Source organism: Mustelus asterias, chromosome 13 (genome assembly GCF_964213995.1).
Source record: "Mustelus asterias chromosome 13, sMusAst1.hap1.1, whole genome shotgun sequence".
NCBI classification, from domain to species: Eukaryota; Metazoa; Chordata; class Chondrichthyes; order Carcharhiniformes; family Triakidae; genus Mustelus; species Mustelus asterias.
In genome coordinates this window covers 80,404,609-80,427,141 of record NC_135813.1, presented here as the reverse complement: position 1 = coordinate 80,427,141, position 22,533 = coordinate 80,404,609, and the positions used below count along the sequence as shown (strand labels likewise).

At 44.5% G+C, this 22,533-nt stretch overlaps 1 protein-coding gene across 1 annotated transcript in view; it reads left to right on the top strand.

The window, feature by feature from the left end:
* dnah10 (dynein axonemal heavy chain 10) overlaps positions 1-22,533 on the top strand; it is a 268,946-nt gene that overhangs the window by 139,908 nt on the left and 106,505 nt on the right. The window contains exons 36-44 of the mRNA XM_078226101.1: positions 1,579-1,725; positions 5,064-5,255; positions 7,770-7,888; positions 8,803-8,961; positions 13,060-13,195; positions 15,454-15,576; positions 16,564-16,698; positions 18,065-18,281; positions 22,128-22,247. Coding sequence (XP_078082227.1) covers positions 1,579-1,725; positions 5,064-5,255; positions 7,770-7,888; positions 8,803-8,961; positions 13,060-13,195; positions 15,454-15,576; positions 16,564-16,698; positions 18,065-18,281; positions 22,128-22,247 — 1,348 coding nt within the window. The remainder of the gene's footprint in view (positions 1-1,578; positions 1,726-5,063; positions 5,256-7,769; positions 7,889-8,802; positions 8,962-13,059; positions 13,196-15,453; positions 15,577-16,563; positions 16,699-18,064; positions 18,282-22,127; positions 22,248-22,533) is intronic.

Here is a 22,533-nt window from a genome sequence, read left to right as displayed (position 1 = left end):
GCCACCGGCCAAAGGTGGGCTGCCTCCGGCAGGTTGCATGGTAAATCCTGCCCGAAGTCTCTCCTTCTGTCCCTCGGAGTCGAGGATGATTTGCTTCTACGTGAAAAATAATTTCTCAGGTGCCCGAGGAGTCCAGTGAGTGACCTGCAGTCACAGGTGGGCAGACAGTGTCAGAGGAAGCGGTGGGTGGGGTGCCTGGGTTGCCACGCGTTCCTTTGTTAATGCTTGGCTTCTGTTTGCTCTTGGCATCGAAACACAGGATGTTCAGCTCCTTCCCAGGTGTTTTCCTCCACTTTGGGCGGTTTGGGAATGGTGTTGGGAATGTTGTGCTTTTTCAAGGAGGAATCCTGGGTGTCCTTGAAGCTTTCCCTCTGCCCTGCTGGGGCTCACTTGCCGTGTCTGAGTTTCAGGTAGAGCACTTGTTTCGGGAGTTTTGTGTCAGGCATATGGCTGATGTGGACTCATCTGGGGATGTTGACCTGAGTCCAAAGATGTGCAGATTAGGTGCATTGGCCATGCTAAATTGCCCCTTAGTGTCCCGGGATGCGTGGGTTAGCGGGATTAGCGGGGTAAATATGTGAGGTTATGGGGATAGGGCCTAGGTGGGATTGTTGTCTGTGCAGACTCGATGGGACGAATGGTCTCCTTCTGCACTGTAGGGATTCTATGAGTGGGAACACAGATGTTGGTATATCAATCCTGCCAATTGATTTGCAGGGTCTTGGGGAGGCAGTGCTGGTGGAACTTCTCCAGGGTTCTGAGGTGTCGGCTGCACCTGGTCCATGTATCTGAGCCATGTAGAAAAGCGGGTATCACTACTCCTCTGTAGGCCCTGAGCTTGGTGCCAGCTTTGAGGTCCTGGTCTTCAGACACTCTCTTCCTCGGGTGTCCAAAGGCTGCACTGGCACACTGCACTGGCACAATTCACTGACACACTGAAGGTGGTGTTAAAGCTTATCATTAGTGCCTACCCTTGTTGAAACAAAAGTAAATATTACATGTGTGATGATAGTAGTTGCTATGGATATATATTATATTTATGTTTAAGGGGAATGTTTTAAAATTCAGTTTTTTTTACAGGCAGTTGATATGTCTATATTTTAAGTTAAAGTTTAAAGTTAAAGTTTATTTATTAGTCACAAGTAAGGCTTACATTAACACTGCAATGATGTTACTGTGAAATTCCCCTAGTTGCCACACTCCGGCGCCTGTTTGGGTCAATGCACCTAACCAGCACGTCTTTCAGACTGTAGGAGGAAACCCACACAGACACGGGGAGAACGTGCAGACTCCGCACAGACAGTGACCCAAGCCGGGAATCGAATCCGGGTCCCTGGCACTGTGAGGCAGCAGTGCTAACCACTGAGCCACCGTGCCGCCCTATTCGGCAGTTATTCGTCAGAAGCCTGGCCATATAAATAGAATGCTGATTAAAGTTGACATTGATGTAAAAAGGCATGAAAAATAATGAATTGTGGAAAACAAGCATTTAATCTTGTGCATTATTCATTTTAACTGGAAATAATCTGGTCAATTTAGGTTTTAAATACTTCACATTGTTTCCTTTGAATCCTGTAGATCCTTGCAAAGAAGATGACAGTTCTTTACAAACTAGGAAAGGAGCAGCTTTCTAAACAACATCATTATGACTTTGGACTTCGAGCTCTCAAGTCTGTACTTGTTATGGCTGGTGAATTGAAGAGAGGCTCCCCTGATATCAGTGAGGTTAGGACAATGTTAAGCCTTATGGTATTGGTGGCTAATTTGTTAGTTGGATTAGAAACTAGCTTTACAACAGGATGCAGGTCGAAGATTGAGGAAATGGTTCTGTCTGAGGGAAGTAATGAGTGTTGCTGAAAAAAGTTTAAACAAAAATCTTGGCAGTTTGCTGTTCCCTGCCACCGTCTCCATGGCAACACCTCTACCAATCAGAGTCCACTTGCCAACCAATCCGCACTTCCTTATGCAACATAAATTGTTCCTCCCCTTACAATTGGTATTTTTCCAAATTGCTCTGATGAGTGGAAGGTGAAAAGCTTTGACAGCCGGTCGCTTTTTTCAGCAATACTTCAGTTCTGTATTACCAAACAACCAGAAGTATCTAGTAGAATTCCATTGGGGTATGGCTGGACCTCAATAATTAGCTTTAAGGGGATTATCTCTTGTAAAAAATAACATTTACAAATGATAAGTGCATAGGAGAGAAATATAATTAAAACAAACCTGAATGAAGTAATTAGTTAGGTTAAGGGGCTGCAAATGGCTTTTATCGCAGAGACCTATAGATGACGGGCATCCCATAACAAACCTGGAGAGTCAGCACAGAGCCAGTCTAATTTAAGATCCATCTTGTAGTTGAAATACATTATTCTGTGGCCTGGTATATACACTGCTAGAGCTACATTTTTTTGGGTACATACAGACATGTGAACAAAGACCTACTCAGCTTTTCCAATGAATTTCAAAAACCCATCTGGTTCACTACTACTGTCCTTTATGGAAGGAAATCTGCCATCCTTACCTGGTCTGGCCCACATGTGACTCCAGAGCCACAGCAATGTGGTTGACTCTTAAATGTCCTCTGAAATGGCCTAGCACTCTGTTCAAGGGCAATTAGGGATGGGCAGTAACGTGCCATATTCCCTGAGTGAATATAAAAGAATTATCTAAGAGGGCGGTGAATCTTTGGAATTCTCTACCCAGAGGGCTGCGGAAGCTCAATCACTGAACATGTTGTGGACAGACATTGATCGATTTCTGGAGACGAATGACATTACGGGATGTGAGGATAGTGGGAAAAACTGTTGTAGAAGGAGATGATCAGCCATGATCTGTTTGAATGATGGAGCAGACTTGATGGGCCGAATGGCTGACTCCTATGTTCTTGTGTTCCTAACAAACACACAACCCCATCCCCACTGCAAAAGCACGTCAAAAGAAAAACATGCAAATGGAGAAATAAAACCCTGCAGGGTTTCAGATGTTAAAACTTGGTTAAGTAGAAAGCAAATACTGGAAAAGAAAATCACAGATTGTTTGGAGACTTATTTTCAGCTGAAGGGTCACTTTCCACAATAGCTACTGGCACTCCTGTTTCTCACCTGAGCAGTCACTCTGTGTACGTGGCTCTCGGAGACACTGGTATAGATGTGGAATCCTCCTTTATGAACTCTTGGTTTGCAACAATGTGGTGTTCTGGTGGGTTTTCAGGTCATCAACAGTCCAGCTTTGATTAGTGAGGTTTCAGAGGAAGAGAGAGGGGTGTAAGACTGCCCCTTCTATTCCTGTGGCAGTATATATTAGACAGTAAGAAGTTTAACAACACCAGGTTAAAGTCCAACAGGATTACTTGGCAGCAAAAGCCACACAAGCTTTCGGAGCTGCAAGCCCCTTCTTCAGGTGAGTGGGAATTCTGCTCACAAACAGAGCATATAAAGACACAAACTCAATTTACATGAATAATGGTTGGAATGCGAATACTTACAACTAATCAAGTCTTTAAGAAACAAAACAACATGAGTGGAGAGAGCATCAAGACAGGCTAAAAAGATGTGTATTGTCTCCAGACAAGACAGCCAGTGAAACTCTGTGGGGGTTACAAATAGTGTGACATGAACCCAATATCCCGGTTGAGGCCGTCCTCGTGTGTGCGGAACTTGGCTATCAGTTTCTGCTCAGCGACTCTGCGCCGTCGTGTGTCGCGAAGGCCGCCTTGGAGAACGCTTACCCGAATATCAGAGGCCGAATGCCCGTGACTGTCAGTATATATTAGACCCAGGAGCTGGGTCACATGACCTCTCTGTCAGGGCTTATTTTAACCACACTCTCTGAGAACTCCGTAGATTCTGTGGGTGGGATTTTCCGACCTCACTCACCCCAAAGCTGGAAAATCTCTCCCGAGGTCAACGGACCTTTGCGTGATCCGTGTCCCGCCCACTACAATTCCCATGGCGGGTGGGACAAGAAAATTCTGCCCCGTGCCTCCGTAAAGCAGCTGTGTCCTTGCAAATGCAGCACAGTAGCTGCTGTAGGTCTGTATCTTTTACTGAACTGTAGGATGGCCCAGTGTGAGAGGGGGAGGGTCAGTGGTTTTAGTCACTAGGATGGCCCAATGTGGGAGGGGGGCCACTGGTTTTAGTCACTAGGATGGCCCAGTTTGGGAGGGGGGAGGGTCACTGGTTTTGCTTCCACTCAGCACTGACCTTTGTTCTCCCAAATGTGTTACTTTGAATAAATTCCAGCCAGTTAGAGGCATTAGCGGGGGTTACGGGGATAGGGCCTGTGTGGAATTGTCGGTGAGCACTTGGTGGGCCAAATGGCCTGCTTCTGCACTGTACGGTTTCTATGATTTCAATTGCATGAGAAAGTAATATATGTCCAGCCAGTTGCAAGCTAATATTCAATATGACAAATCTTCATAATAATTCTGAGTCAATAACTACAATACAAATAAACTGGCCATTTATCTCTGAGAATTGGACTGATGGATATTGCCCCTTCCCCACCTGCACCATCCTCTCCAGTGTAAGCTCAGAGCTCTTTGTTCACAGATGATATTAAGGATGAGTGACCCCTGATCAGCTTGCTACTCGTCAGCTTTCTCCAAGGAGCATCTGATTGAAGCCCTTTTGTTTCATGTCAAACTTCCACACACTGACTGCAGGATGTTCATCTTTCTTCACTGGAGTAGGGAATTGATGTTGGACCCACGGTTTACAGGACAGTCGCTGTCAATTCACTCTGTTACTAATTATGCAATTTTCCCAACACTTGAATCAGGGACCGGGGACCACTTCATTCTGACTCAGTCTTGTGAATGAAGGGATTGAGAAAACAATTACAATAGGGCTGGATCTGGATTTTCCATTCGAGAAACCAGAAATCACAGCCCATCTCAACGTGTTTACAACTTGAAACTGTCTTAGACGCAAACTGAACTTTGTTAACATTTAATTCTTCTCCAGCTTTTCTCAGCTCCGCAGTATATAGTTTCACAATTTGTGTCAAGCATGCCTGAAATAATGTCAAAGAAATCAAAATATTCACTTCACTTGGTTTGCTAGGATGTGGTATTGATGAGAGCACTGAGAGACATGAATCTTCCAAAGTTTGTCTTTGAGGATGTTCCCCTCTTCTTGGGCCTCATCTCTGATTTATTTCCTGGCCTGGACTGTCCTCGTGTTCGTTACCCAGATTTCAATGATGCAGTAGAACAGGTGCTTGCGGACAACCATTACGTTATGCTGCCAGTACAGGTAAAGGCTCTTACCGCTCTTTTCCTTTAGATCATGTGTTTTTTAAAAATGTGTCGGCAATTAAAAAATGACATCATGCTCTTATTATTGAAGACATTGTGATTAACATTGTTCACAAACTCACTCACTGAGCCTGTGTTAAGATTGCATAAAGCAAGCTTGGTATAAGTGTGTTAAATAATTCTAAAAGTTTGGTGGGAGAGGTGCCCGAAACCACGATGAGCTAGATTGAATAAATAGAAAGAAACTGTTTCTGCTTATAGGGGGATCAGTATTAGATTCAAAGAAGAAACATACAAATTAGCAAGAAAAAGCAATAGGCCTGAGGATTGGGAGCCGTTTAAAATTCAGCAAAGGAGGACCAAGGGATTGATTAAGAAGGAGAAAATAGAATATGAAAGTAAGCTAGTGGGGAACATAAAAACTGACTGTAAAAGTTTATCTAGGTATGTAAAGAGAAAAAGATTGACAGAAATGAATGTCGGCCCCTTGCAGCCAGAAACGGGAGAATTCATAACAGAGAGCAAAGAAATGGCTGAGAAACTAAATTTGAACTTTGCTTCTGTCTTCACAAAGGAAGACAGAATTATGTGCCAGAAGTTCTGAGAGAAACAAGTTTTAGTGAGGAGCTGAAGGAAATTAGTATTAGTAGAGAAATGGTTTTGGGGAAATTGATGAGATTGAAGATGGATAAATCTCCAGGTCCTGATAATCTTCACCCCAGAGTACTTAAGGAAGTGGCCCCAGAAATAGTAGATTCATTGGTGGTCATTTTCCAAAATTCTTTGGACTTTGGACTGGTTCCTACAGATTGGAGGGTAGCTAATGTAAGCTCGCTATTCAAAAAGAGAGGTAGAGAGAAAACAGGGAACTACAGACCAGAGAGCCTAACGTCAGTACTGGGGAAGTTGCTATAATTCATTATCAAGGATTTCTTAGCTCAGCATTTGGAAAGCAGTGATATAATCAGTCAAAGTCAGCACAGATTTACAAAGGGGAAATCATGCTTGATGAATCTATTGGAATTCTTTGAGGATGTAAATAGTAGAGTTGACCAAGGAGAATCGGTGAATGTGATTGATTTACTTAGACTTTCAGATGGCATTTGACAAGGTCTTTACATAGCAGACTACTGTGTAAAATTGAAGCACATGGGATTGCAAATAATGTTTTGAGATGGATAGAAAGCTGGTCAGCAGATAGGAAGCAAAGAGCTAGAGGGGAGATGAAATAACCTTTTTTTATGAAATGATTTTTATGATCTGAATCACATTGCCTAAAAGGGCGGTGAAAGTAGATTCAAAAGCAATCTTCACATGACAATTGAATAAATTCATGAGAGGAAACATTTTTAGGGATATGGGGCACAATTAATTGGACAACTCTTTCAAAGAATTGGCACATACCTGATGGATCAGATGGCCTCAATGAGTGCTGTAGCACTCTAGAGTGGCCCTTTGGGGGAAGGGGGAGGGAGACAGTGGAGTGGGGGGGGCGGGGGAGCACATAGACAGATGGCCACTGGGCCACCTGTCACTTGTTCACTAGTTTTGCTTTCACTGAGCACTGATCTTTGTGCTCCCATTAAAATATCTTTATATCATTCTCAGCACCTTTTATAGCCCTTCACACTGCCATTAACACCTCCTCTGTCCTGTGACCTACACCCCTTTGTAGCAATCTCTCCTAGCTCCCAACTATCACTGACCTACTCTGCTTCACCCCCTCTTATACAGAGTATAATTCTTCACCTTTCTCCCTCTCTTTAACTTTGGAGAAGAGTCATATGGGCTCAAGATATTCACTGTGTTTTTCTCTCTACAGAGGCTGTCAGACCTGCTGAGTCTTTGTTTTAGATTTCCAGTATCTGCAGTATTTTGCTTTTATTCCACTCATCCTGTGCTTTTCAGGACTCAGTGGGGGATCTACATGGTTAGAGAAGTTGGGGTGCTCTCCTTGGAGAAGAGAAGATTGAGAAGAGATTTGATAGAGATGTTCAAAATCATGAGGGGACTGGTCAGAGTGGATAGGGAGAAACTGTTCCCACTCATAATATGATTGAGACTGAGAGGCACAGATTTAAAGTAATTAGAAAGAAAGCATATACGATATGAGGTAAACCTTTTTCATGTAGCAAATAGCTAAGGTGTGGAATACACTGCCTAAGAGTGTGATTCAGACAGGTTCAATCGAAGCATTCAAAATGAAGAATGTGCAGGATTATGGGGAGAAAACGGAGAAATGGAGTTAGGTTTAAGACCGGATGATTCACCAGCTGAACTGCGATCTCTCATAGCTTTACCATGTACCCATCGGTGAGCACCCAAAAAACAAAATGATTCACCACAAGGACCAATGGATCGATTACCACAGAGTTCTCGGCCCACCCAGCTGCTGGTGAATTCGCAAAACCACATGTGTCCCTGTACTTTCCATGGGATTGCAGATAGCCAATGATATTTAACTGTCCACATGTACCTGATGATATCTGAAAGTGAGAATGTGTGTGTGCAGGTGGATAAAGTGGTGCAGATGTATGAGACAATGATGACTCGACACACAACAATGGTAGTCGGACCGACTGGAGGTGGGAAGACAGTGGTCATTAACACACTTTGCCAGGCTCAAACGAGGTGAGACACTTTCAACACAATATTTAATATGTTTCGTACAATGTTGTGTGTGGATGAGGAGATACAACAGTAAAGCATCCCGAATTCTGACTGCCAGGAATATGAAACTCCAACTTTTCAGTACTTCAACATGTAACACAGAACGACGGGGTTTGAATATTTCCTGTTGAAAATACTCCATTGCATGGTTTGAAAACATTGGGGGTGATCTTGATTTTCTGTCTGTGTGAATGGCAGCGGGAGGCCAAGTTCAAGGTCCTGCGAAAGCCAGAAATCGCGAATCTCGCCGACAAGATTGTGATTCCCGATTTTTGCCACCCTTCGCTGGCGATGTAATCAGGTTCTTACATTTTAATAGCATTAAAGACACCCCTCATCATATGTTCCCCCCAGCTGTATTTTCACACCTTGCTGACTTGACGTAAAGGTGAGTATAGCCCCGGGGTGGCTGAGGGATATGGCCAGGCTGTACCCTGACACCATGCTCATACTACCCTGGCAGTGCCAACCTGTGCTGGGGGCAGTGTCAGGGGCAGATCCTTGTGGGAGCCTCATGGCGGGGAGGGGCTCATTTATTTGCGTTGGTGGGGGTGATGCTGGCTCTGATCATGGGGTGGGGGAGAGCTCCTGAGACCTCCATGGTGGGGTGAGGGGAGGTTATTTTTTCTTCGGATCAGGGCACCCTTTCGGGCTTAGCCAGCATATTTAGTCCCGCCCCCCTCTACGCGATGGCCTGAAACGCACCCACCTGTTTTTTTGGATAAAATGCCATAAAGTCTGGAGAGAAAACTGGCCTGTTTTTTCTGGAGAGAATCACGCCAGCCTTCAGTCAGACCCCGACACTTTGCCATTTTTTGGTAAGATTCTGTTTAAAGTTACTTGTTTTTTAGTTTTCATTTCCCTTTGTCTTACAGATTGTCATTGGTGACTAAACTGTACACACTGAATTCGAAAGCGGTCAGTGTGATTGAGTTATATGGAATCTTGGACCCCGTGACTCGTGATTGGACTGATGGAATTCTGTCCAAGATCTTTAGAGATATCAATAAACCGACTGACAAGAAAGAGAGGAGGTAAAGTCAGAATTGTTGGAGTAGCCAACATTCGGCCCATTGTGTCTGCACTGCCTCTCCAAATGATTCGTTGACCTAATTCCATTTCTCTGCATTGAATTTCATCTCCACCAACTTGTCTATGTCCTTTTGAAGTTCTACACTATCCTCCTCGCAGTTCGCAATGTCTCAAAGTTTCACGTCATCTCCAGATTTTGAAATTGTGCTCTGTGCACCAATGTCTACAGGCTATTAGTATATCAGGAAAAGCAAAGATCCCAAAACTGCAAACCTTCCTCCAACCAGAAAAACATCCAGTAATCACCTACTCTCGGTATCCTGTCAATCAGCCAATTTTGTATCCATGTTCTGCCTTTAATTCCATGAGCTCTCGGTTTGTTCACAGGTCTGATGTGCAGCACTGTATCACAGGCCTTCTGGAACCGCAGCATTTGTCCTCATCAACCCTTTCTGTTAAAAATCTTAAACTAGTTAAACACGATTTTCCCTTAACAGACTGTCTCCAAAACCAAAATACAGGGGAGAATGTGTTTTGGGTAATTTGTTGTGGCGGTAGCAAATCATTTACACCAGAACTGTAATAAGTTTACAAGACAATGATCCAGTAGGGTCTAGCTCTGAAGAGGACTCGAAACATTGGCCTGAGCTCTACCACTTCGCTCGCCACAGGATCGGAACGGGCAAGGGTTCGAGAATCATAGAATCCTACAGTGCAGAAGGAGGCCATTCAGCCCATCGAGTCAGTACCAACCACAATCCCACTCAGGCCCTATCCCCATTAACACATAACCCAATGCATTTACCTTAGCTAGTCCCCCTGAGACTAAGGGTCAATTTAACCACCTAACCTGCACATGGGGACGGTGGGAGCAAACCGGAGCACCCAGAGGAAACCCACGCAGACACGGGGAGAACGTGCAAACTCCTCACAGACAGTGACCCAAGCCGGAATCCAACCTGGGTCCCTGGCACTGTGAGGCAGCAGTGCTAACCGCTGTGCCACCATGCCGCCCCGACAACGGAAATCTCTGTTGACCTCGGGCGGGAATTTCCAGCCTTGCTCGAGCGAGGCTGTGAAATCCCGCCCATAAACTCTTTCACTTTCCACAGATGCTGCCAGACCTGTTGAGTTTTTCCAGCATTTTCTGTTTTTGTTCTGTATTGGATCTGTATTGGATAGAGGACAGGGAACTAAAGCACAAATCTAGATCCAAACAGCATAGTTTTCTCAAGGTTCCTACATCAACAGAGAATCTAGCAGAGTTTCCACTGCAGCTATCACTGAGGGTTGCGTCACTGATTCCATGCTCTTTATTAGTTAATGTTGTGGCTGATGCTGTCAAATCCACACTCATACCTAATCTCAAGTTGTCCTGAGAGATGGCATTGATTATTGTTGAATATGCACTCAAGGGCTACAATAGAGTATTGAGAATTCCAGGAAATTGATTTAGCAAGGTTGATGGAACAACAATATGGCTAGAATTTTCTGGCTCTTTCTGCCAGCGGGATCTTCCGGTCCTACCGACGGCAAACTCCTGCCGCTGGTTTCCCAGCAGCGGGACGGGGGGAATCCCATTGGCAGCGGCAGGACCAGAAGATCCCACCGCCAGCTAATGGCAGGCCGCGTCCCACCATTGAGAAACACGCAATGGGCGGGGGGGCAAGGGGGCAGAAAATTGCCATTCTGTGTCTCCCTTTGAGTGTGGCTCCTGATGCAGACTAAAAATGTCTAAGCTCTTCTATCTGGTGGTGTGGCAGGCGCTAGTTTCTGGTAGTTAGCAGTGTGAATGAACAACATCTCAGTTGCAGAAATTATTTCAAAGAGTAATATTATACTGGCTAATCCTTTGTGTTAATATGTGACACTGTTCATATATAAAATATAGAATGTTAACATTCTGCATCATTTTCAGTATGTTGTTGAACTTTTCACCTGAGGCACTCAATTTCTAAATGTGTCCTTCTCCGAGCTCTGACTTTCCATTGTGTAAAATTTATGGGCCAGGGTTAAGTAAGTTCAAGGAATATTTAAACAGAAGAAAGAGAATTGCCACTTAAGGAAATTGATTTTTAAATTATTTGATGGGAATAAGATTATAAAGTGTAGTATCATGCACAGTAGCATCTCCCTAATGTCAATTCACGAGCTAAGCAAAATGTGTTCCATCAGAATGGTTCACTGCTTCATCCTCTGCCTTGAACTCTCATCTCTTGCTGCTGAATCTGATTGTTGCGAACATGACTTTGTTGTCCTGCCAATGCCCTGGTCCTGAAGTATAACCAAGACCCACTTACTTTCACCTCCACCAAGCTTTCTTACCACTGAAACCACAAACCTCTGTCAATGTTATCTCTGGACACAGTGACCTTGGAATTAAATGATTCCATATCTGTTTTACTGGGGTAAATGTCTACCCTGTCAAACTCCTTCAGAATCTTGTAACCTTGTAAACTACAAATTAGTTCATCTCTAATTTTCCTAATCTCCAGAGAATATGGACTCAATTTACTTACCTTCTCATCATTGGACATCCCTCATTACAAGGAACCAATCTAGCGTGGGAATGCATTGTCCACCATATTAGTAAAGGATGGCCTGTTTTTGAGACCCCCCCCCCTCCTTTAGTGACTGACTGCAGCATTCACTGTGCATGCCGTGGTCAATATTCTCAGGTGATTGGCAATCAGCAGTTCTTAAAGAACAAAGAACAATACAGGAACAGGCCCTTCGGCCCACCAAGCCTGCACCAATATGCGGTCCCTATCCTTCTGTTCACCTCCCATCCATGTGTCTATCAAGTTACTCCTTGAACATTGCTAATATGCCTGTCTCCACCACCTCTACAGGCAATGTGTTAAAGGCACCCACCACACTCTCTGTGAAAAACTTTCCCACACATCTCCCCTAAATTTATCCCACTTCACCTTAAACCTATTCCCTCTTGTAATCAACCAGCAGAACCCACTATTTACTGCTATCTTCATTGCTGCTCCCCCAGCTCCAGTTTAAGACTGTAGGTCAGCACCTGCATGTCCTAGACTTTGTTTACCACTTTGGCTGAATTGCCTTTGGGGCTGAGACTAGTGTCTGCAGCCTGTGGTAATAGGCTCATGAGAGCTGAGGACCTATGTGTTGTGCCTGTTAAGGGCCTCACTGGACAAGTGCAGCTTGTGCAGTTACTGACTGGTGAGGTACTTTGTAAGGTGGCTATGAGGTGGCTTTTGCTACCAAATAAACCTGTTGGACTTTAACCTGGTGTTGTTAGACATCTTACTGTGTTTACCCCAGTCCAACGCCAGCATCTCCACATCATGAGGTACTTTATGCCAGCCAATTTCCAGGTCAGTTTCACCAGTCTCCTCCTCAATGCAATTCAATCCTGCAGCTTCCATAAACTTATCCAAAATTCAACCACCCCTTGCCCTGTCCAGCACTAAATCTTTAGATTGCTCTAGATTCCTGACATCTAACAAATAGAAGTTAAAATCATTGTCCATGTCTCTAGATCCCTCCAGTCTTGTCTCTACAACTTCCTCCAATCTCATATCCTGCCCCACACTCTTTGGTGCTTTGACTCTGACCTGCTGTTATGTCTCAGCCCTTTCTTTGCTCTCTAAAATTGGTGCCACTTCAGTTGTGTTCACTGGACCTCCCTCCCTTACCCCATGATGCTCTCTGCACCTCATCCCTCTTGTCGACTAAGCTTTTAGTCATTTCTCTTACACCTTGGCATCTGTTTCATATCTTTTTTTCTATTTGCGACAGTTTGTAGGTTACAATGCAATATAATTACAATCAGAGAATGATACAGTACAGAGTGAGGCCATTTGGACCTTTGTACCTGTGCTAGCCCTTTGAAAGAGTTATCCAATTAGTCCCACTCCCTCTGCTCTTCCCCCGTACGCCTCCATTTTTATCCTATTTCTCTTTGAAAGTTATGCCCTTTCAGGCAGTGAATTCAGAGTTGGTTAAAACGTACCTCTTTCAGTAGATCTGTAAATCTCTATGACTCTATAACCTCTATCTTTTGCCATTTCATTTGGCCACAAGTTTAAAATGGTTGTATTTGAAATGTGTATTTTTGTATCTCGCAGATATATTTTATTTGATGGGGATGTGGATGCACTCTGGGTTGAGAACATGAACTCTGTCATGGATGACAACAAGTTGCTGACCCTGGCTAATGGTGAACGAATCAGGCTACAGGCGCACTGTGCACTGCTGTTTGAGGTACCGCTCTGGCAATATTTCGTTTTCGAATTGTCCGTGTGTCTGTCTGCAGACTTGGGAAATCAGTGCTGGTCAGGACGATGTTCCTCACTTCAGGCTCCTGAAAGCAGAAACTGTATTGGCATTGCACAGAATCAGGGTTATATATATATTGTACCTCAGCCTGTTCTCCCAGTGGGAAGCAGAGTGATTCTATTCCTGTCCTGCACTGTCTGCAGCAAGCAGCTGAAGCTCTGGTACAATGCAGATTAGATCCACACCAAAACCTCTTTTATTCTTTGCAAGTTAAATAGAGCCTTTACTACAGCATCAATTTGAATATGATATATAATCTCTCTTGCAACCTTTCCACACCCTGACAATGCATAGGCCAGACTTTCATCTGTTTCTGTAGCTAATTATTCCTGGAACAAGTCACTAGTCTGTCACCAGGGGCCTTTAGTTGGAGGGGCATTACACTACAAGCATATCCACACTCACACAAACAGACAAACTAAAGGGCAATTCAGCATGGCCAATCCACCTAACCCGCACATCTTCAGACTGTGGGAGGAAACCGGAGCACCCGGAGGAAACCCATGCAGACACGGGGAGAATGTGCAGACTCTGCACAGACAGTGATCCGAGGCTGGAATTGAACCCGGGTCCCTGGCGCTGTGAGGTAGCAGTGCTAACCACTGTACCACCCTTATATATAATATATAATATAAAATAAAAAAAGGTTGGTAGACCCAAAATGTGTTTCTCTCTTCACAGATGCTGCCAAACCTGCTGAATTAATCCAATACTTTCTGTTTTATTTTAGATTTCCAGCATCCGCGGTATTTTGCTTTTATTTAGACATAAATATTATCGTGCCCCACTTACAAGTTGGTGCCATCTTGCAGTCAGTTTTATCATTTGGAATTTTCTGTACTATGTCAGGAACTAGATTGAGTTCAACCAAACTCAATTCACCAAGGATGCTTGCAACTGGTAGAGAAGGGAGACACTTAACATCCCAGGCTGGGTCTGAGCTGAGTTCCCAGGCTGGGTGTGAGCTGAACTCCAAGGCTGGGTGTGAGCTGAGCTCCCAGGCTGGGTGTGAGCTGAGCTCCCAGGCTGGGTGTGAGCTGACCCCCCCAGGCTGGGTGTGAGCTGAACTCCAAGGCTGGGTGTGAGCTGAGCTCCCAGGCTGGGTGTGAGCTGAGCTCCCAGGCTGGGTGTGAGCTGAGCTCCCAGGCTGGGTGTGAGCTGACCCCCCAGGCTGGGTGTGAGCTGAACTCCAAGGCTGGGTCTGAGCTGAGTTCCCAGGCTGGGTGTGAGCTGAGCTCCCAGGTATGGAAGGCAGTTGATTTTGCTGATCAGTTCTCTGATCGTACTAGTTTCTGGTCAGGTAATAGACAACATCATTGGACTGCATACATTTGAACTTTAATGGTTTGTAATAATGCTATAATGACATTGCTCACAATAACTTACCTGAACAAGTTTCAATCTCTAACTGTGTTCCTCAAATGTTGTATTTCAGTGCTGTGAAATAGTTTATCTACGATTTTAATGTTGCTTCCCCTCATGGTACCATTGTGCGTATTAATTGCTGAGAGTGAGGAGCGGGAGTGTGAGAGTTGCAAAGTCTGAACAGCCTCATGACCTCCGCTAGTCTCACTCCACAAATGAAGCAAGTTCGGAATGTTCCAGCACTTTTTCCTCTTGTTGTCTGGCTGGGAAAGTTCAGTTAAACAGAAACTTGACATGGAATATTTTTAACTCTGAATTTCGCTCTCCTTTGCAGTACTGGTAAAACGTACAAGTTGCTCAAATACAAAATAATTAATTGTGAGGTGGAAAAAGGTATTCTAACAGCTGATTCTTGTTTTATTATATTCTGTGTGACCAAAGATGGAACCTTCCTAGCTGTGAGCATATATCTGAAAACTGGGTTAGGGTGTTGTAGCTACATCTCTGTGACATTCTTGCCCTCAAACTGGCTTTGTGCAGAGCCTGAAAATCAATGCCTTGAATGCATACAAACAGACGGAGGAGAAGTAGGCCATTCGGCCCTTTGAGCCTAGTTTATTTTACTTCTGGAAATGCTGCCAGCAGTTTGGGATGATCAGGGTGGCATGCTACACTTCTGGAGCAGAATCACTCTGAGAATTACAGCGTGGATCAAAGTGGGAGTATAAAAGTGAACCGATGGGCAGTTATTATTTATGTAGCTCTTGTCGGCTTTTTCTGTGTTGAGCCTGACCCTTATTTCTCTCTGGGTAATGTAGGTTGGGGATTTACAGTATGCCTCTCCAGCCACAGTGTCTCGCTGTGGGATGGTGTACGTGGATCCCAAGAACCTGCGGTATAGACCCTTCTGGGAAAAGTGGACCAACGAAAGAACAAGTAAGGTATGAACAGATTTTAAAATCAGATTCACATTGAAAGACCTACGATAAAATATGGCCTTTATTTAACTGCAGTTTGTACTTTTTGGAATTTATTTTGTTGCATAGATTTTGTTATTTCCACATTTTTGGATTTGTGAAGTGGTTGATTACAATTTTTAAAAACTAACAATAATGCTATTTTAATTCGGAAATTAAATTGCAATCTTTTTAGAAACCTTGCTACGTTTTAATGTAAACTTGAACAAACTCTGCAGTTCTTTATGAATTGAAGTTTAATTTAATGGTACAAAGTGGCAGCTTGACTGGATGGTGTTCTCGCCTGACTCAAAAAGTTATAAATTCAGAGGGGTATGGCCTCGCTCATCCCAAAACCAGAAAATCCTGTCTGAAGTCAGTGGATCTTTCCATTGTCCACCCCTCGCCTGTTCTGATTCCTGTGGTGGGCGGGGCGGTAAAATTCCAGCCAGAGACTCGAGCACAGAATCTATGCTGACATTCCAAGTGTTGCACCATGGATCAGGAGTGCTACACTGTCAGAGGTACCTTCTTTCTAATGCAATGTTAAACCAAGACCCTCTTCTTCCTCAAATGGATGTAAAAGATCCCTTGTCACCATTCTGAAAAAGAGTGGGGGAGTTCTCCCAGGTGTCCTGGCCAATATTTATCCCTCAACCCACCTCACATAAACAGATTATCTGGTCAGTGTCACATTGCTGCTGTAGGAACTTGCTGTGTGTAAACTGGCTGCCATGTTTCCTACATAACAAGATTGACAAATACTTCATGGGTTGTGAAGCATGTTGGGTGCCCGAGGGCGTGAGCACCCGATGTGAATGCAAGTGCTTATTTCTCAAAACGCGTTAATACTCACAGCCTTTCTTTGAGAAATCTTCAGATGTACAGTGAGTGAAAAGTTAAAGATTAAAAATGAGATGTGGCAGTTAAAATCTCACTATTTAAAAAAAAAATCCTTTCTGCTTGCTTCAGCAAGAACAGGCTGATCTTCACAAACTGTTCAATAAGTACGTGCCTTATATCATTGAGATGATTGTGGAGGGGATGTTGGATGGCAGACAAGTGGAGAAGTTAAAAACAATTGTACCCCAAACTGAGCTGAATATGGTAAGCAGACAAAATGTCAAACTCTTCAAAGGAAAATCTTTATAGTTAGGATGAATAAAAAGGTTAATCTTTTAAAAATGTGGTTGGAGGAGTCAGCTATTATTTGAGATGGTTTTGTAATAAGTAATGTAAAGATTTCATTCTATTAAATATATTTCCTCTACCTAGTTCAGTAAAGCAGAAAATAACAAACGATTATTGTCAAAATATTCTTGTCTCCATCTCCTTGCTCCAAACCAGCAGTAATCTGTTTGCATGTTCAGGCTGAACTTGGCGAATGGAGCTCCCCAGAAAGTTGTAGAAGAAGGGATGGTAATGAATTTCCATGGGGCATTCCCTGCTCAGTCACTGTGTGTTTGCCAGAATCTTGTTTATATATGTGTTTGGGGCTCCTGTTGAACTTTTGCCAAAGACACCACTGCAAAGTGGATGGAGCAAATTCCAACCACACTATTTGGTGTTTGGCACACTTGCCTTCATCGGTCAGAGCATAGAGTACAGGAGTTGGGATGTTAACGGGCGGCACGGTAGCACAGTGGTTAGCACTGCTGCTTCACAGCTCCAGGGACCTGGGTTCGATTCCCGGCTTGGGTCACTGTCTGTGTGGAGTTTGCACATTTTCCTCGTGTCTGCGTGGGTTTCCTCCGGGTGCTCCGGTTTCCTCCCACAGCCCAAAGATGTGTGGGTTAGGTTGATTGGCCATGCTAAAAATTGCCCTTAGTGTCCTGAGATGTGTAAGTTAGAGGGATTAGTGGGTAAATATGTAGGGATATGGGTGTAGGGCCTGGGTGGGATTGTGGTCGGTGCAGACTCGATGGGCAAAATGGCCTCTTTCTGCACTGTAGGGTATCTATGATCTATCTATGATAAGGAGGGGTGACCTTATAGAGGTTTATAAAATCATGAGGGGCATGGATAAAGTAAATAGCCAAAGTCTTTTCCCCAGGGTGTGGGAGTCCAAAACTAGAGGGCATAGGTTTAAGGTGAGAGGGGAAAGATTTAAAAGGGACCCTAACTTTTTCACATAGAGGGTGGTGCATGTATGCAATGAGCTGTCAGAGGAGGTGGGAGAGGCGGGTACAATTACAACATTTGAAAGACATTTGGACAGAGACTAGTTCAGTTTAGGAAACCTAGTCGGCATGGGCGAGTTGGGTCGAAGGGCCTGTTTCCGTGCTGTATATCTCTATGACTCTATTACTCTATTTACCATCTCAGGTTGTAGACAATTTAAGTGATGTAGAAAAACAAGGCAGAAGGGGAGAGCATTGTTGCTCTATACTGGTTTCCCTCTTTCATTAAAATGGTGAGGTTCCCGAATGCGGTTCCCGAAAGTTAGATCATGTTTTGAATAATTGCTCTCCAGGTCACCCAGCTTGCTAGGATGTTGGATTCTTTTCTGGAAAAAGAGGTGGATAACTTTGACATCCTGGAGTGTTTTTTTATTGAGGCCCTATACTGCTCTCTGGGTGCGTGCCTTCTGGAAGATGGAAGGGCAAAATTTGATGACTACGTTAAACGTCTTGCCAGCATGTCAACAGTTGATGCTGCGAATACCCTGGCAGGCCCGGGGCAACTGCCTGGTAAGTTTCTGATCTAATATTTTACATTTTGTGATCATGTGATGAGGAATTTAATGAGAAAAGTAGGAGCTTGCTCTGCATTCAGTGAGGAAAGATTGATATAAATCCAGAATCTGGTCAGAAGTGAAGTGTCATTCCTCACTTTGTGCTGTTAGAAAAATTTGAGGGACTGAAAGATGACATATCCTGAGAGCCAGATGGCCGACTGGACAAGCAACTATGTTCCCTTAGAGTGTGGGCAATGGCACACTGCGCGAGGGGTGAGCATGAAATCCTTGGCTGTGTGCTGAGTTTTGACCAGTGCCCCCATAGACCAGGATGAGTGCAAGGCCTTGGAATGAAGCTTTGGACAATGCCTGCGCCTGAGCTGAGAGTTGAGGATGCAGTAGAGTGGCCAAAGCTGAGGACACGACCCACCGGCGAGATGAAGATGTGTGTGGGAGAGCGAGCAGTGGTATCCCTTAGCTGGGAGTGAGTGAGATCCCTGTGGATGTGTGATGGGTGAGTGAGTGTAATGGGAGGGAGATGAGAAGAGTGTCTTATTCTGGCAGATTGGGAATCATTCATCCTCTTGCGGCACTGTTCTCCTCTGCAACCCATGCTGGGCTGGTTTGGTGGACCTTGCTGGCTGGTTTTTGCCCTGAGTGTGGGTACAGCACATCACAGCGTGCCTCGCCTGCTTTGAGCCGTCTCTCCGGGGAGGTGTCTGAAAACTTGGAACTGGATTTTTTGGCAGCCATCATTTACTGGTGACCTACAAAGTTGAGCTACTCTGCGCTGGGGCAGCCTTTACATACGGTGTCCCAATGATTTCGGCACTAAGGATGGACAAATCAGAGGCCAGCGATACGGCATCTGTGGATGAAAATATTTGACACTCAGTGCCACGCTAAAGCTGCCATTTCCATTGGCAGGCTCAATGCCTCTTTTCCCACCCGCCATCAGCTTTTGCCGATTTCTGGGAAAATCTCACACTCTGTCTTTAACACAAGTGTAGTTAACTCCATCCCACAGCACGCTACCGGCCACCAACTCAACACAACTCCAATCTGGCATGTGGGAGGAAAGGCCACCCGACAGCTAAAGAACAACAAGGCATCAGGAGCAGATGCAATCCTCGCTGAAGCACTAAGATGTGGCAGAGAAACACTATTGTTTCCCATATCTAGAAGGGAAGAACATGCCAGGAGATCTCAGAGATGTCGTAATCGTGAGCATCTTCGAGAAAGGTGACATGTCTGACTACAGAGGAATTTCCCTGTCACCACAGGTCAGCGCAAGAATCTTTCTTAATCACCTTTTCCCTGTGACTGAAGAACTCCTCCCAGAGACGCAATGTGGATTCCGCCCACTAAGGGCACAATCGCCACGATCTTCACTGTGTGACATCTACAAGAGGAATGCAAGAACACCACCAACCCTCGCACATGACCTTCTTTGACCTCACAAAGAACCTTTGACCCTGTGAACTGCGAGGGATTATGGAGTGTCCTCCGTTCCGGTTGCTCTGAAAAGTTTGTCACCGTCAACCGCCTGCTCCATATGCAAACCTGATTAATGGATCCACCACAGATCCAATTCGCTTTCAGACTGGGGAAAGGAAAGCTGTGTCATTGCACTGATTCTCTTCTCGATTTTCCTTGCTGCAATGCTCCATCGCACTCTCAGCAAGCTCCCCACTGGAGTGGAGCTAAACTACGGGATAAACAGGAATTTGTACAACCTTCCTCGCCAGCAGACCAGTCCCAAGGTCACCCCATTCTTGGTTTCTGAATGACAGAATGCAGACGATGCTTGTGTCTGCGCACACTCCGTGGCCAAGCTCCAAACCATTGTCAACAGCTTAACCGAGATGTACGAGAGTATGGGCCTTGCACTAAACATCAGTGAGACAAATGTCCCGTAGCAGCATTCTGGCACCACACAGCACTGTCATCCTTCAGTGTGCTGCCCCCGGCACACAGCACTGCCCCCGGCACACAGCACTGCCCCCGGCACACAGCACTGTCACCCTTCAGTGTGCAAATACAACCTTTGCCCGCCTGAGTAAGAGAGGGTTTGATGGCCAGGGCCTCAGACCTGGCACAAAGCTCATGGTCTACAGAGCAGTAGTGACACTCTCCCTCCTGTATGGCTCAGAGATGTGGACTATGTACAGCATGCACCTCAAAACTCTGGAGAAACACCATTAGCACTGCACATCTTTGTTGCAAACTCTCCTGGGTCCCATCTATCACTGACCTTCTTTCCTCCAACTGCTGCACCTCCCCAATAAAATCTATGACATTCGCCCTCTCTTTATCTCTGAAGAAGAGTTATACGGACTCAATAAATTAACTGTTTCTCTCTCCACAGATGCTGCCAGACCTGATGAGCTTTTCCAGCTTTTCCTGTTTTGGTTTGAGAATGTTTTGAGCTGGGACAGACAGATTTTTGATCTTTTAGGGAATAAAGGGATCCGGGAAGCAGGAGGGAAGCAGATGTTTGGCAGATGATCTGCCTTGATGGTATTGAATGGTGGGCTAGAGTCCTGTTCCTATTTCTAATGTTCCTATTGTCTTGCCACATAGTTTTTCTTCATACTCATAATGCATGAGTATGAAGTATACTGTATGAGTATGAGTGCGAGTTTCACATTGCTATGATCTCTGGCATATCTTTTAACGTGTACTGTGAATGTTTGGGGAATGGGAGTGGCCCAGGATAAACAGTCACACATATTATTGAGTGGATTTACACTGGAAATTGCTTAGGCTGCTCTCAGGTTCGCTGCAGAAGTGGAAAACACCATCCTATTTCCGGACAAAACTTGTAATCAGATTTATTTGCATTATTTAATTGCAGAAGGTACATTGAAACTAGCAGGCTCAGCAAATGCAATGGGCCAAATGGCCTCCTTCTCATAGGATCATAGACCAACACAGCTCAGAAGGAGGTCGTTCGGCCCATTGTCTTGTCTCTTTGGAAGAGTTATTCAGTTATCCTCACTTGCCTGCTCTTCCCCTAGCCCTGTAAATGTATTTCCCTTCAAGAATGTATCTAACACACTTTTGAATGTTATTATTGAATCTGCTTCCATTGCCCTTTCAGGAACAGTAGTTCTAATCACAACAACTCATTGCATAGATAATGGTTCTTCATGTTGCCTCTGGTTCTCAGCCAATCACTTTAAATTTGCGCCCTCTGGTTACTGACTCCCCATAGAACCACTTTAGTCTTGTTTATTCTATCAAACCCCTCGTTGTTTTAAACACCTCTATCAGATCTTCTCTTTACCTTCTCTGCTCTAAAGTAAACAACCCCAGCTTATCCATTCTCTTTGCTGTACTTCATTGGCTGAAAAGCACACTGAGACATTGTGTGCTCTATATTTCGCAGTTCTTAATTTCCAGTGCCATTTTATAACATCGCCTCGGCAGCATTCTCCAAGGTCTTGACATCCTTTTTAAAGTCTGGGTCCAGAAATGAAAATATTTTAGAAGGATTTACCCTCTGCTTCTCTGTTTCTAAAGCTCAGGATCCTGTCTACTTCTTTAACCACTTTCTCCACCTGCCTTACCACCTTCAAAGACCTATTTACACACTCACGCCTGGGGCTGGAGTTTACAGGTTGCTGCAGCTCCTGCCTCCCGCCCAGTTACAAGGAGCTTGTCCATAATCCCGATGGCTGCCCCACAGCAATTTAACACTGAGAACATTTTAATTTCTTTGCCCATGTTCTGCTGAAAATTCCATGTTCATTTTTATGGTTGACTTTGAAAGTGGACCCCCAGGAATCTGAGAGTTTTGATATCAATTACTCATCCATGTTACATTCTTGAAATTGAACTTTTGTGTCTGTTGTAGGCCACTTACCAACTCTTTATGATTTCCACTTTGATGATGTGAAACTGAAATGGGTTCCCTGGAACAAACTTGTGTCGAAATATGTGCATGACCCTCAAGTCAAATTCATCGATATTCTTGGTGAGTTTTATCTTCTTTAAACAGGGTACAGGTGTGCAACATGTTTGATACTGGATCCAGAATGCTAGGATTGAAGTCTATTCTCTTTGTTATTGTCAGGGTCCTATATGGAACAGGTTTACGTGGGATGAAATTCAATTCCTAATGGGCATCAACTGAAAATACAAATCTAGTGCATCACTGGAATCATAGTGGGCAGAAGAGACCCTTCAGCCCATCGGGTCCGCACCAACACGCAAGAAACACCTGAAATCCCACCTAATCCCATTTACCAGCTGAAGGGGGA